Source organism: Alexandromys fortis, unplaced genomic scaffold (genome assembly GCF_014885135.2).
Source record: "Alexandromys fortis isolate MF-2015 unplaced genomic scaffold, M_Fortis_MF-2015_v1.1 scaffold_98, whole genome shotgun sequence".
Classification (NCBI taxonomy): Eukaryota; Metazoa; Chordata; class Mammalia; order Rodentia; family Cricetidae; genus Alexandromys; species Alexandromys fortis.
The window spans coordinates 587,311-602,296 of record NW_026068002.1 but is presented as its reverse complement, the minus strand read 5'-3'; the positions used below and the strand labels follow the sequence as shown (position 1 = coordinate 602,296).

Sequence of the window (14,986 nt, the reverse complement as noted above, 5' to 3'; positions counted from 1 at the left end):
CTCCAGAAAAAGAGAAAGGAAAAGACGTTACAAATCTCTGCTGAGAACCAGTATTTAAGCCTGTGGTCATGACACACACATAATAAAGCACAGTTTATTATAAAGGAAGAAAGTTTAAATGTAACTAACCAAACCTTTAAGAAGCTCAAACAGGGAATAGATATGTGTGTGTATGTATGTATATATATGTACATACACACATATATATACACACATACATACATACACACATACACACATACACACACACATATATATACATACATACACACACACACACATATATATATATTCTCTTATCTCATATATGACATAAGAAGGAAATGGGGCTGATTATGAAAAAGACATTTTAATTTTTTTTCACATTTTAGTTAAAATATAATTACATGAATTTCCTCCTTCCCTGTCCTCCCTCCAACCTTTCTCAATGTCTGTACCCTCCAGTTCCCTCCAGATCTGTCCCCTCACTCCCTCTAAGAACCTTGGCCTTTTTTCTTTGTTACTGTTCTATGTGCCTATGCACATGTATTAAATGAATAAATGCAACCTCCTGAGTCCATTAGTGTTGCTGGTATGTATATGATTTCAAGATTGACTTGGTATTGGGTAAAAAGGGGGAAATCTCCTTTCAGGTCTTGGTCAGGGTTGGCCTGGAGACTCCCAAGTCAATATAAGTTGTTGCTGTTGCCCTTCGTTGAAGGGTAGTCCCTATTGCTAAAGACACCACACATTTTAGGCACAGGAGTTGGATGCTTTTGGGCTAGATCTGCCCTAGAAGCCTCCTCCCTGAGATCTAGATTTCATAGTATCAGGAAGTGCTGTGCAAGCTGCCAAGGGAGGAAAGCCACCGGTAGTCCTGCCCAGCGGTGACAACTGTGAACCCCAGTGGCCAGCATAGCTTGATATCTATAAAGGTGCAGCTGCCAACTTGTATCTTGGCAATAATTAAAATTGTATAATTAGACTTGATTGCTCAATAGGAGCAAAATCATGCCTGGTACTTAAACCTAGCCCACTACCAGGATCTAGTGAGGCCATGGATCGTAGAGGGAGGACGTACTTCCACCACGTCACCAGACCGCCATAATCCGCTAGCTGCTTTCTAATGCTATGCCCACAGGTAAGGATAGTTCTCATCACTCATATCCAGGAGCTTGTCTTTGCAGCAGAGATCAATACAGAAAGCCACAGCTGGTCAGAATGCAGGGAAATATAGTGGTTTATTATTTGTGTTTTTTTTTCTTTTCTCAACTTGTATTTGCAGATTGTTTACAAAAGTAGAAAAATAGACATTTTGTGGGGTCACACATAAATAAATACTTTTTAAAAAGTCATGAAGGGCTATAAATTAAGGCGGGGGCTTAACGAGTCCACACAGTGCAGAATTCCAGCAGCTGCCAGGAGGGTCTGAGGTCAGGCACACTGATCTCCCCTGGCCACACACTCCAGGTCCCCCATGAGCAGGCGGAAGAGGTTGGAAGTGACAGAGGCCTCCAGGCAGCCAGTGGTCTCCTTCTCCTGGAACCTGTGCAGCCATTGGGAGAGGCGGCGACTCGGGGACCCTGGCTCTGCTGTGGGCTGAGACTGTGTACAGGCCTGCAGCTGGGACTGGATGTAGCGCAGTGTGCGAAGAGGCTGGTGCAGGATGGAGCCCAGAGCTGAGTCAGTCATGTTCTCCAGGACCTCCAGTGTCAGGGCCAGCTTAGCCTGCAGGGCCTTGGGGCGTTCCTGGACCTGCAGCCGCTGTAGGTTCCAGGCCTTGGGGAAGAGACGCGATCTGCAGTTGACATCTTTCTTGAGCAGCCACTCTTCTATGGCATCCCTGGCCTTCCTGAAGGCCTGCAGCTCTTGCGGAGGCAGAGACTTGAACCGGGCTAGGTGGCATTCCTTTGCATCTGATGGGAGCCTGGTGTCACCAGGCGCAGGATGAGCGCGGGTTCCTGTCAGCACCGCGGCCAGCAGCAGCAGCAGGAGCAGGCGGCCCCCAGCTGGCTTCATGCTGCTCTCTGGGGTCTGTTAGGAGATGGGGATTCGCGTGTGCACTCGAGGCTGTCCCCGGGTTCCTCGGTCTTGCTCGGCGTTCCTGTGTGGCTCTCAGCCTGTTGCTGTGTCCTGGCTGAGACGCTTCGTCTCCAGTGCCTTGCCATCCCTGCTCCATGCTTTTAACCTGGCCTCTTGGGCAGCCCTGGCTGATGTAGGAAAAGCGAAAACAAGGCTGGAGATTGACACCAGCCACCGGAGCAGCCCAGACTGGGGAAACCTGGAGCAGGGCGGGGCCAGAGCAGGTGAGAAAGTGAAAGAGAAAAAGAAAGAGGAAATGTCACCTGGGGCAAGGTGAGTCAGGAGAGTTCCCACTCTGGGTACTAGAGCAGGTTCAGGATGTCAGCTGCAGCTCTGGGTGGGTCCTGTGCCACATCCCTCTCTGGAGTGCAGAGAAGACTGAGGTCTGGAGAGAAAAATCTCAATCCTGGGAGAAGAGGCTCTCCTTTTTTTTTTTTTTTTTTTTTTTTTGTCTGTGAGGCTGTATAGAGGTGGCTATGGTTATGGTCACCTCTAAATTGCTCCAGTTTATTTTGAGTTTGATACTCAGGTTGGCCTGGTACTTTGTTTTCTTGTCGTTTTAGAATGCTGGCATTACAGATGTGAGCCACTTTGGCTCACTCCCAAAGTGCTCAAAGAGAAAACAATGTGTGACGTGGTGGCGCACGCCTTTACTCCCAACACTGAGAAAGCAGAGCCAGGCAGATCTTTGTGAGTTCAAGGCCATCCTGGTTTACTTAGTGAGTTCCAGGACGTGGAGGGGTGTGTAGAGAGGCACTGGCTAACAAACACACACACAACAAAAAACACACAAAAATAAAACCACCCCACTTTCGTTACATTTATTTATTTGGGCTTGTGGAGGTAGAGGGTACCATTTGGAAAACAGTTCTCTACTTCTACCAAGGGGGGCGGGGATTCCCAGGTATAAAACTGGAGTCTTGCAAGCCCTTTGCATGTTGAGCCATCTCTCTCAGCTCCCCAGATTGCGCTGCTTAGGAACAGAGTTGGCCAATTGTTTGTTGGGAGGCACGCTAACTTGTAACAAACATCTTAATTAACTTGTAACAAACATCTTTATTTGAAGGCTAGAGAGTTGACTCAGTGGTTCAGAGCACTGGTTGCTCTTCCAGATGACCTGGGTTCAATTCCCAGCACCCACATGACAGCCCACAACTGTCTGTAACTCCAGTTCCAGAGGATCTGACAGCCTCTTCTGGCCTCCATAGGTCCTTCATACAACAGTGCACAGACTTGTGGGTGAAACATTCATACACATAAAATAAAAATAAATCTTTAAAACAAAACAAAAAAGTTTTCATTTATTCTCTAAGGATCCATTCAGCCCCTCCTAGTGGTAGACACTGTCTGGGGCATTGGGATAAAGCCTTAGAATGGGAACAACAAAAGCCCATGGCAACATAAACCACCTCCTCTGGGCTGTTATTTGTGTTTTATTAAATAAAGCTTGCCTGAAGATCAGAGGACAAAGTAGCCATACTAGTCAACTATACCAGCCAGGGGCCAGGGAGTAGTGGCACACACCTTTAATCCCAGGACTCGGGAGACAGAGGAAGATGGATATCTGTTGGTTTAAGGCCACCCTGCGCTACACAGTATTGTAGAAAAATATTGTAGAAAAAGAGAAACCGTTCACACAAAGGTGATCCCAGCAGTTGGGATTACACTCCTTTAATCCCAGGAGGCAGAGGCGGTCTTTGCATTCAAGTTGAGCCTGGTCTACAGAGTGAGTTCCAGGTCAGCCAAGGCTACATACACAGTCAAACCTTATCTCAGAAAACAGCAACAACAAAAATGAAACATAGAGATTATTCAAGTCGACAAGTCTGTGGCAGATCTCCATCACGAAAACATCCATCAACTCCACGCCTGCTCTTGGTACACGATGGATAAGAAGGCATTCATACACAAAAGCTGAATTAATATGTCTTAAAAAAGAAAAGTAGAAAGAAAACTTGAGTAAATAGTATGAACACCAAGATGTCACCCTGGACAGGGAAGAGACAGAGTCATCTTAGATAGGGCTCTATTTTTGTGGGAGAATGAAGTTTGCTGCTTTAAGATGTCTTACCCTGTTTTAAAATGTTTAGGCAAATGGTCTTCAAACCAGATTTTTTTGTGAAGAGAAAATCATCACTGAGTTTTCATGATTCAACGGGTAGAATGTAATTTTTCAGGACTCTTGGTATGTGCCTACTGTGTTACAATTGCTTTTTCCAACCAGACCCTCAGTCTCCTTCAGAATTACACTTGGGGTTTTCTTCAGTGAGTTCTTACCCAGAAGACAGTCCCAGTGCCGGTTGGGAGTTGATGGCTGTGTACCTTTCCAGGGAGGGTTGCCCAGGGTAATGAACTTGTGGACTTTGATAAACCAGTTACTCTTACTTACCAGGAGGTATAAATAGATACTGAGTAACTTGAACTCTGGACAGAGGCTTCCTTTCGCCCGTTTTCCTTAAGACAGAGTTGAGGCGTGATGCACCGGGAGTAAAAATACCCAGGACTTGCTAATGAGAGACAGTGTGCACATAGTCTAATCTCAGCACTCACTTTTGCAGTTGCTGAAAATGCTGTTGTCAAACAGTATTTTAAAATCGTCAGAAGTGTGTGTGTGTGTTTTAAATGAGTTTTAAATAATTCAGCACCATGCAGGCAACCGAAAATGACTTTATAAACTTACAGTCTAGTTTTGCATTACATATACTACAAGGTACCATGAATTAAAAATGACCGCTCTCCCATCCATTGTGTACCAAGAACAGGCGTGGAGTTGATGGATGTTTGCTGTTGCTGGTTGCATTTTCCCATTAAAGAGTTGCGGTACAATCATTTCAATAGATGCTGTGTTGTGAAAATGGAGAGCCAGGTTCCAGACAGCAGGTCTTGTCTGGTTTGTCTGACAGGATGGCTGACTCATGGCTGCCTCTCCGCTTCCTTCTGCGTGCTGCAGGTCCTCTGTCTCTGAGTGCACAAAGAGAGTATAAGCTGGGAGATAGTGGCCTTCCATGGAGTGATGGGTTGCTCAGTTTTTGCTAGCTAACGAGCCATTACTACCTGAGCTGCACCGGAGGAAGAGTTTATCAAACTGACTCCTGTGTTCAAGAGCCGAACAGCAGGCAAGCAGCGGTCACAGATCACGGAGGCCTTTAGCCATATTTAGCATTGGGTCATTTATCATCCTTCTCTGGCTCTTCCTGTTCTGTTTCTTTTTAAAGGTGTTACAAAGAAAACCTTTTTATCCCCCTGTGAAAACTCATGCGTGGAAAGTGTAATGCTGCCCTTTCCTTCCTCCAGCCAAAAAGTAGCAAAGCACTATGATTCTTCTGAAGACTAAACCCTTTTCTCTCACCATTCTGCTTATGACTGTTGTGAGTGTTTTCTGATAAGAATGGGAGTGGTCACAGAGACAGAAGTGACTGAACTTCTCTCTGAGCAGTCAAGTGGCTTTCAGGACAGCACATTTCATGTGTGTTTATAAGGCTTTGGAAGTGACTGAAAGCCACAGAGAGAGTCGTAGTTCAAGTGGAGAACACTCTTCTTTAAACACCACATTGCGAACGTGGAGTAACTGCAGTAACTTTAAAGGTTTGCCCTAAGAAATTATACCCCGGTGTCTTTCCGAATCCACTGTATATACTGCCACCAGGTGTCTGGAGCATGCCCATCGTGGCATGTTTAGCACATAGTGTGTGCAGTGGCACTTCAGGTGCTCCAGCACTTGCTTGCGTGGACCCCAAGCTATGGCCACCCGGTGGGAGTGCAAGGCTGGGGTGAATGGCAGGCGTTCCTTATGTGCTCCTCATAGTTAAGGGCCTTTTGAGAGCTCGCAGCTTTAATGATTGGCCAAGCCCCCATTTTGTCTCCATTTCTTAGATGTTTGCATATAATAGAATAGGATACAGCTGAGACCCCACAGTGAAAAGCCAGAACTAAGCATGGAAAAGGTAATGTTTTCTGAAAATAGTGACAGTGATTAAATCCACCCTGTCAAAGAAGAGTTCAAATAGGCATGTGTTGTTGTTGTTGTTTTCCCCAACATTTTGTTGAAGAATGCCAATCAGCAGTGTAGATTACATTTTGGAAGTGTTTTGTGGTTTAGAACGTGAGCACAATGTTGCTAGACTTGAACTATGTGAACAGTCTTGCAACTGATCATCCTAATTGATGTTTTCTTACCCCTCTGTGTGCAGACTTTAAATTCAAATCATACTTTTCCAGCGACCTTCAAATCCAGCCAGGCTGCAAAAGGTGTTCTCAAAAGGTGTTCTCTTAGCCTCCAGGCATGGATTTACTAGATAAATTCTCTCTTTTCAGGGTCCACAGGCTGAGTGCTGCACCTGTATTTAGGCTTTTAAAGCCCGGGGTTCTGGGCTCAGCAGCTTCTAATTTTAGTTCCTTATCTGTAAAGTGAGACAGTAGTTATATTTAAGCCATAGTCTGTTGAGAGGCACAGAAAAAAGCTGCTGCCATGTTAGTATCTATGCGTTGCATCTATGGGCGTTGGTGAAGTGACTGATGAATGAAGCCCAGAGCAGTCAGAGGCAGGTGGATCTCTGTGAGTTCGAAGCCAACCTGGTCTACAAGAGCTAGTTCCAGGACAGGCTCCAAAGCTACAGAGAAACCCTGTCTTAAAAAACCAAAAAAAAAAAAAAAAAAACAAAAACAAAAACTAAACTAACCAAACAAACAAACAAAAAACCCTTAAATTTGTATCAGTATACAAAAATCCGTATCAGTGTACAATATTCAAGACTATTAGTTGCTTTTCCAATATGATGTGGTTCAGAGGGTCAAATAGTTCACACAACTCTGGACCTCCACTCCAGTGTCTCCTCTTGGCTCTACCTTATTAGTCATCTGCTGCTAAGTAACAAGTATTCTCAGACTACTGGCTTAAAGAAACACACGCTTGTCACATCCACTTCTGTAGCTCAGGAGCCTGGATGCAGTTTGTCTGGGTGTCTGCTCAGGCTGTTCTGCACGCTGTAACAAAGGTATGAGCCAGCCCTGGTTTCTTCGGGAGGCTTGATTCAGCATGGATTTGCTTCCAGTCCTTATGGCTGTTACAAGAATTTGCTCCCTCATAGGTTGCTGGACTAAGTAAGAGTCATTGTCAATTGGAAGCAACTTCTAATTTTCTATCTCTAGAATGGGTCCTAGTGTACCAACTCCCTTCAAAGAGGAGTCTGCTAGTGAGGTGGACATTGTAGTCTTAGGGTACATAAGTATGAAAGAGACAAGCTTTATTCTGTTGGTTTACAAACAAGTCATGGGTCCCATTCATGGGCTTATCAAGGGTTGGAGACCAGGAACATTTGTGCCTCGAGCAAAGGAATGAGGGCCAGGAATAAGGGGACATCTCAAAGTCAGCCTTCTTCCCTTTCACTCTCAGAAGAGCTCTCTCTGTGATGACAAAGGTGACTATTAACTCTTTTCACAAGACCATCAGTTCGAGAAATAGTGTACTGGCATCCACTCTGGCTTTATTAACTACAGGACAGGCTAGAAGGGCATTAGGTTGTTTCTACTACTGTTAAAAATACTGAAATACCAGGTTGGAGAAACCCATAGGACTGACTGACACTTGCTGCTATTGACCTCACTTCCAATAGGCCGATCTCATCACTAGATTCTTAACGTTATGTATAAAGCATAGCCATCAGAGAGGCCTGATGTAGGTCATGTACCTGTTCTCTAGCTATCAAGAAGGAAGGTAGGTAAGAGACTCAGTGTTCATTGTGGCCCTCAGGGAGTGAAGTTGACCTTCTCTGATGACACCGCTCTGATTTGAGCCCACACAGGGGGTTTGATAGATGTCCAATATTGCAGGCTGCATTGCAGAAGCAGTTTCCGCTCTAATGGACAGTTTTCTGCGTAGCGGATTGTTCTTTACTGTTGTTCAACATTAACGGATTGACCAATAAAGCTTTTAGGAAGCACAGTGTGGTATTGATGGTTACTCATGGTATGTGAAACTGACAGCAGTGTGTGACTCAGAGGTCTCTGAGTCATCGAATAGGTAGGGCATGTCACTTTTTAATGTGGAAAGTTTTATTCATTCTAGATATAACTAGAGCAGAATTTGTTTTTTGCTGAAATTTTAGGATAACTTTATAGTCTAGTTTGCGTCTCAGTTTTTTGTTGGATATGTGTATCCAGGGGCTTCCCTAACTAGCCACCGTCATTGTTTTGTCCTTTGTGACTTACGTACATGTGAGTAAACTGATTTATCATGTTTTCCTTATAGTGGTATTTTATTTGTGTTTTCATAAATAAAATTTGCCTGAAGATCAGAGTGCAGAGCTAAGCCTTGAGAGGCCAAGGAGTGGTAGCTCACACCTTTAATCCCAGGACTCGAGGCCAGCCTGGGCTACAAGGAGATTGAATCTGTCTAAAAGAGAAAGAGAACTCACACAAAGATGATCCTAGCACTTGGGATCCCACACCTTTAATCCCAGTACTAGGGAGGTGGAGACAGGAGTGATATGGCTGGGTGGAGAGAGGAATGTAAGGTGGGAGGAGATAGGAACTCGCTCTTTTCTGTCTGAAGATTTTGTAGAGGTAAGAGCTCTCTAGCAGTTAACTGCTTGGCTTCTCAGATCTTCGGGCAAGCTTTATTAAAACACGAATAATATACCACTGTATTTCCTTGAGGCTATTTTATTTTACATGGATGAGTGTTTGCCTGCATGTTTAAATGCTTGTATGTGTACTGCATGTATATAGTGTCTATGAAATCAGAAGAGAACATTGGAAGCCCTGGAGCTGGAATTATAGCTGATTGCAAGCTACTGTGTAAGTGCTAGAAACTAAACCTGGGTCCTCAACAAAGGCAAAAGCTCTCTTAACCACGGAGCCATTTTTCTATCCTCTTATTGGGTTTCTATAAAGCCCAGAGAATGTGTAAATCTTTTAAAATAAGTTCATGTTTTCCTACTGGAATTTGCCAAGTTATAACTACTCTCATATAACAACGCAGTACATTTAGTAAGATCAGTTTAGCCGGAGGCAACCTCGATGTCATTTCTATGTGGTAAATTATGAAATGCAGAGTTTTGCCTACCATTAAAATATTATCTTTACTGGTCCAATATATCAGCTGATACCAAGCCATAGGAATTAGAATTTGGGGTTAAGATAGCAATTTTCAGTACATTAGAATCACTGAGGAGAGTAAAAGCAACACTAAAAATTAGAAATAATCAAAGTCCAAGTAACTTTGAAAGCCTATTCATGAGATTCATAAATGCAGCCAGGGCTGAGAATCAACAGATCCAAGAGGCTGACCTGGGAAAGGGAGCCTGCCATACATGTTGCCACGTGTACAGTGGCAATGCAGACGTCATTGCCACAGCCCCACTGTTGAGTCTGTCTCTGTTGCCCCTTCGCCTTGAACTTCCCTTAATGGATGTCAGCCTCTTCCTGCAGCTGTAGCGGACACAGCTACCAAGGGGCCAGTCATCGCTAGTTCCGGAAATACCTTCAAAGGGCTGAGCTCTTGAGAGCGTTATGTTTACTTCATCTCAGTAGCAAACTTGAAGATCGGGCCATAAACACTCTTACCCCTCTTCCACTTTTTGTGTACTTTCTGGAGGTGATGGGAAAATACTCAAACACGTGGGCTCCAGAAGCGTTTCTGTCTGTAGTGATGGCAGATGGCAGAACATTTTCACGTGCCAAGTCGGGTTTCCTCTACCAGAGTGCAGTATGGAAGTGATCACAGCCTCATTCAAACACTCCTCTTCATCATGTGCCCTTCAGTTGCTGTCTATCAGCTCCGTATGCTGGAGATTTACTAGGAATCCCAGGAATTTATGCATGCGAAATTCACATGAGCAATGCTTTGAAAAGAAAAATTTGTGAGGTCTCATGATTAAAGGTTATCATTTAAGTAAACATTCAGTAAGCATATCCCAGGTGGTTTTATAACTGTGTAAGGTTGTTTTTAGTTGGCATAAAGATTAGTAGGGGAGTTGCTGGCATTTGTTGTAGTGGGGCCAAAGGTGCTACGTATTGTACAGCCTGTAGGACAGTCCCCTCAAGAATGGTCCCTTGTGTGCATTCATATGCACACTCACCCCACACACATATGTTCTGCTGAGGGACTAGTAAAGGTGAAAAATCTGCTTATAATCATAAGCCAAACCTTCTTTGAGCCAAACCTCAATTGTACTTTTAATGTAAACAGAGCAAACTTTTTGGCACAGATTTAATATATAATGACTGTTTTCCAGGGAAAATTGTAAGCTGAATTATAAATGTAAATTGGGTGGGAGTTGTACTCTGCTGTTTGGTATCAGGAGTTATTCACGCTCATGTAAAATCATGTCACCACTGGAACCAACCTGTGATACTAGAGTCACAGAACACCATGCTGGAGAACAGCCTGTGTTTGTTATCCCCGCTTTATTTAGATTCCATGCACAGGTGGAGGAGAAGGCTTGTGTCTCCTGTAGTGCTTTGCTGGGACATTTATGATTCATATAGATTATCATGTTACTTTTAATTTTTCTTATTTTTACAGGGAGGATGTTGTGTTGAGCTGTGACTGAGTGTATATGTGGAAGGAATGTTACTTGTAAATTTCACTTGAAGAAAGTAAGGGAGATTTCTAGATATTTGGGTTATAAGGGAGCCTTGACTGTAGCAGCGTTGTGCCTTGTTTCAGCTGCAGGGTGACGACAGACAGGCTGACAGTGCAGGAAACTCCAGAGTCTTTCAAGGACACAGAGGACCCTGCACAAACCAGGACAGCAGTCCTAAGGGAAAGCACAGGCCCAGGGCTTTGCTGGGGTTAGTTGGCTACGATGAGAGGCAAAGGGAACTGGGCCTGCCGAGATCTGGAGTGCCAAAGTACCTTCTGCAAATTGCTTGAGCGTGGGCCAGTGAAGGACTGGGGACGGTCAAGGAGAGGCTAGAAGAACACACACCAAGGGTCTCCAGACCTTGCTTGCATTCTAATCTAGCAACACCGAGGAGCTATCAAAGCGTTGGAGGTTAGTATTGGTTTGCATGGTAGGCCGTCCTTGTCTGTCACACTGTAGCCAGCATCCTGAGCCGGGCATGGGTTGAACTGGCCCAGTGGGAGAGCGAGGCAAGGTTGTGTGGACTCTGGAAATGTCAGATTGGGCCATAGAGGCCGTCTGCTATGGCTCCTGAGCTCACTGTCATTTTACTGCTTTGTCCCAGAAGCAGAAGTGTGTGTGTGTGTGTGTGTGTGTGTGTGTCTGTCTGTCTGTCTGTCTGTCTGTCTGTCATGGGCAGGTGGCAGATTTATTAACAAGCAGGGTCTTCTCGCATGGGACATGAATATGGGGGAAAGAGAAACCAAGGATGTCTCTGGCCAGGCGAAGTGTCTGAATTCATTGATATTTAACTTCTGTTAGAGATTCATTTATTTTGCACACAGTTTCACTCGTTCTCACTTGCTTTGCCACAATGTTCCATTTTGCTTTAAAAGAGATTGGGAAACAGCACAGATTCTGAAGATACATAGAGTACAAACTGAGACATTATGGTTTTGATTTAGAGTGTTGTTTAGAAATGGAGGAACATGTTCTTAGAACCTACCCTGACAACAACAAAAGTATTTGAAAGATTTATCTACATTAGTGAGAAACACTTCTTTTTTAGATGATTTATTTTTATTTTATGTACCTTGGTATTTTTGCCTGCCTGTGTGTCTGTGTGAGTGATTGGATCCCTTGAAGCAGGAACTATAGACAGTTGTGAGCTGCCCTGTAGGTGCTGGAAATTGAACCAGAGTCCTCTGGAAGAGCAGCAGTGCTCTTAACCACCGAGCCATCTCTCCAGCCTTGAGAAACACTTCTTAAACAGAGAGCCTTTCTCAGCTTCTCCTACTTTTTTATCTCTTGAAATAATAAAAGTAACAAGACACTATTATAAAACATCTGAAAAATAGGGCAAACTCATAGCTAACATTGTCTTACTGTTTTTGTGTATTTTCTTTTTGTTTTTATACATGTGTGTTTATGTATATATGATATGTTACATGGTACACATAAAAAAAAACATCGGTATACAGATATTCTAAGAGTGGGATTAAATGGAGCTGGGAGCAGTAATTTTAATCATTCTTTAATTTCCAGTTTGCCAACCAGCATCTGGTAAATCCTAGACATCTGTGTTTAGTTGCCTTACAGGCTTCTTGATGAGCATATTAAAGCCGAGCTCTCCAGTGGCCCCACTTCCTTCCGTTTGTTTTTCCTAGTATTCCTCATCTCCGTTAAAGTCCATCAGCCATTAGCTCACAACTCGGAAACCGGTGTCTCCTTTTCCTCCCTTTCTACACTGAATCCACCAACAAGTGCTTTCATTCTGCCTGCAAAGCAGGACCAAAAGCAACTTGAGAGGAAAACTTTATTTGGTTTCCATAACTTGAGTCACCGTCCACTGAGGGAAGCCAAAGAGAAACTCAAACCAGGCCTGAACCTGGAGGCAGGAGCTGATGCAGCAGCCATAGAGAGCGCTGCTTACTGTCTTGCTCCCTGTGCCTTGCTCAGATGGCTTTCTTTCAGAACCCAGACCAGCAGCCCATTGTGGGTGGAACCCTGTCAGCCACTAATTTAAAAATGCCCTACAGGCGTGCCAGCAGCCCAGTCTTAGGAAGGCATTTGTTCAAAAGCTAGCCAGTGTACCTCCCGAGTGTGCCAGCTTCAAATCTTACAGTCCCTTTAAATGACCCTTAAGGAATCAACCCACACCACTCCATGGAAAGTAAACTGCTTCCTTACACTTACAATGCACGGTATCTGTGTCTGTCTGTCATTCTGCCCTTCCATTTGTCTCCATATTTGCCTCAGTAGATTATAAGCTTCAGGAAGCAGGTGCTATGTTGTCTTGTTTATATAGTTCTCAGTCAATAAAGATTTGAGTAAATGAATCAGTTCTTAGTGATTCGGTTTAAGAAATCTCGTGCCTGGCATAGGCTGGTAAATTGACAGCCAGGGAGTTGTCAGCATCATCTTTGCTTTTAGAATGACTTTTCTACCTTTGCAGGACCATTATTATTATTATTATTATTATGTTAATATACTAAAGTTTTGTTATGATAAATTTGTGCACATATATTGTCTTAGTTAGGATTTCTGTTGCTGTGAAGAGACATTTTGACCATGACAACTCTTTAAAGGAAAACACTTAATTGAGGCTGGCTTGCAAGTTCAGAGGTTTATTCCATTATTATCAAGACAGGAAGCATGACACTCAGACATGCATGGTCCTGGAGAAGGAACCAAGAATTCTATATCTGTGTCCACAGGCAACAGGAAGAGACAGAAGCACTGGACCTGGCTTGAGCTTCTAAAACCTCAAAGCCCACCCCCAGTGACACACTTCCTCTAACAAGGCCACACCTCCTAATAGTGCCACTCCCTAGTGACCAAGCATTCAAATGTATGAGTCTATAGGGGCTGTTCCTAAACAAATTATAATATGTTATCACTGTACTCATTATGACCCCATTTTTCCTTTCATCCCCTTCTTGCTCCCCTCCCCCTCCCCCCACAACCCTCCCCTCCGCTTCCCCTAATTTCTATGCAGATCTCATTTGGTAAGCCCCAAGTAGAAGTCCTCAGAAGTAGTCTGTTGCCAGTTCCATGTCTGCAGTTGGCATCATGTTAAATAAAACAAAATAGACAGCACAGATATATAGTCCTGCCTTTACAGCGTACCAAGAAGGAGCTACAGTACCTGTGATGCCAGTAGCGGTGATGCCAGTGGCTGTGATGTCAGTGGTGGTGATGTCAGTGGCGGTGATGTCAGTGGCGATGATGTCAGTGGTGATGATGTCAGTGGCGGTGATGTCAGTGGCTGTGATGTCAGCCGGGGTGATGCCAGTGGCAGTGATGTAAGTAAGGGTGATGTCAGCCAGGGTGATGTCAATGGCGGTATGTCAGCCGCGGTGATGCCAGTGGCTGTGATGTCAGTGGTGGTGATGCCAGTGGTGGTGATGTCAGTGGTGGTGATGTCAGTGGCGGTGATGTCAGCCGGGGTGATGCCAGTGGCAGTGGGGAGGCATGGTAAAACTGTTTACAAACTCAGTCTTTCCCACATTTCATGGCCAAAAATACATGCTGGTTGAGGACATCAAGAGCAGAAAATAAGCCATTTAGGGACATTTCATCTTGGGAAGACACAGGAAAATACTCCACTGTGGCATTAATATTCAGAACTGTCAGAAACGCTCTGCCATGCACCCCGCACTGCTAACTCGAGACCATTTATTCAGTTCCCCAAGCCCCAGAGCTTCTGATCAGCTCAGTCCCCAACTGGTGTTAATCACATTTACAGGAAGAAATTATGGCAAGTTCTCAGGCCCTTTTCCAACATCTTCCTCTGTCATGTCCAACACCGTGTCTCCATCAGGCCCGGTCCTTATGAGGTCATGGGCTCTGCTGACACTGAGAGACACCGTCTGTAGTCACGCACTGCCTGCTTTCTGAGTCGTGCTCGAGAGGACTCGCTCTTCATCTGCGGGGAGAGTTAGCCGTTTCGCAGAGGACCTTTTTAGCCGGACAGCTTTCAACCCCAGTTTCAGATTTGGATCCTTTAACAGTGGCACATGAGAAGAGGAGCGCTTTACATAATAAGTTAACTCACCCTTACAAATGCCCTCTTAAAGGGTGACAGTCAGTTTATGGTGATTCCCTCCAGAGGAAAGAACTTGTTGGTTTGAATGATCTCTACATACCGTTTACAAAACTGAACTCTGCAGTGTCTCAGTTTTTCTCAGAAGTTGCCCTTCCACCATCGTTATTCTAGGGAGCCGTATGTGGTAGCATTGATTTTAGCTTTTCGTCTTTTATTTTATTTTTTTTTTCCCCTCACATGCCCACGTAAATATGTGTCAGCAAATAAACAACAGCTACAGATCTCAAAAACTGATCATGGCTGGGAATTTTTT

At 44.3% G+C, this 14,986-nt stretch overlaps 2 protein-coding genes across 9 annotated transcripts in view; one reads left to right on the top strand and one right to left on the bottom strand.

The window, feature by feature from the left end:
- Positions 1 to 14,986, top strand: part of Rhbdd1 (rhomboid domain containing 1) — a 195,012-nt gene that overhangs the window by 112,271 nt on the left and 67,755 nt on the right. The window lies entirely within an intron of this gene.
- On the bottom strand, positions 1,414 to 2,432 carry LOC126512952 (interferon lambda-2-like). The gene has a single exon (XM_050161017.1). The coding sequence runs from the start codon at positions 1,996 to 1,998 to the stop codon at positions 1,414 to 1,416; it is 585 nt and encodes a 194-aa protein (XP_050016974.1). The 5' UTR covers positions 1,999 to 2,432.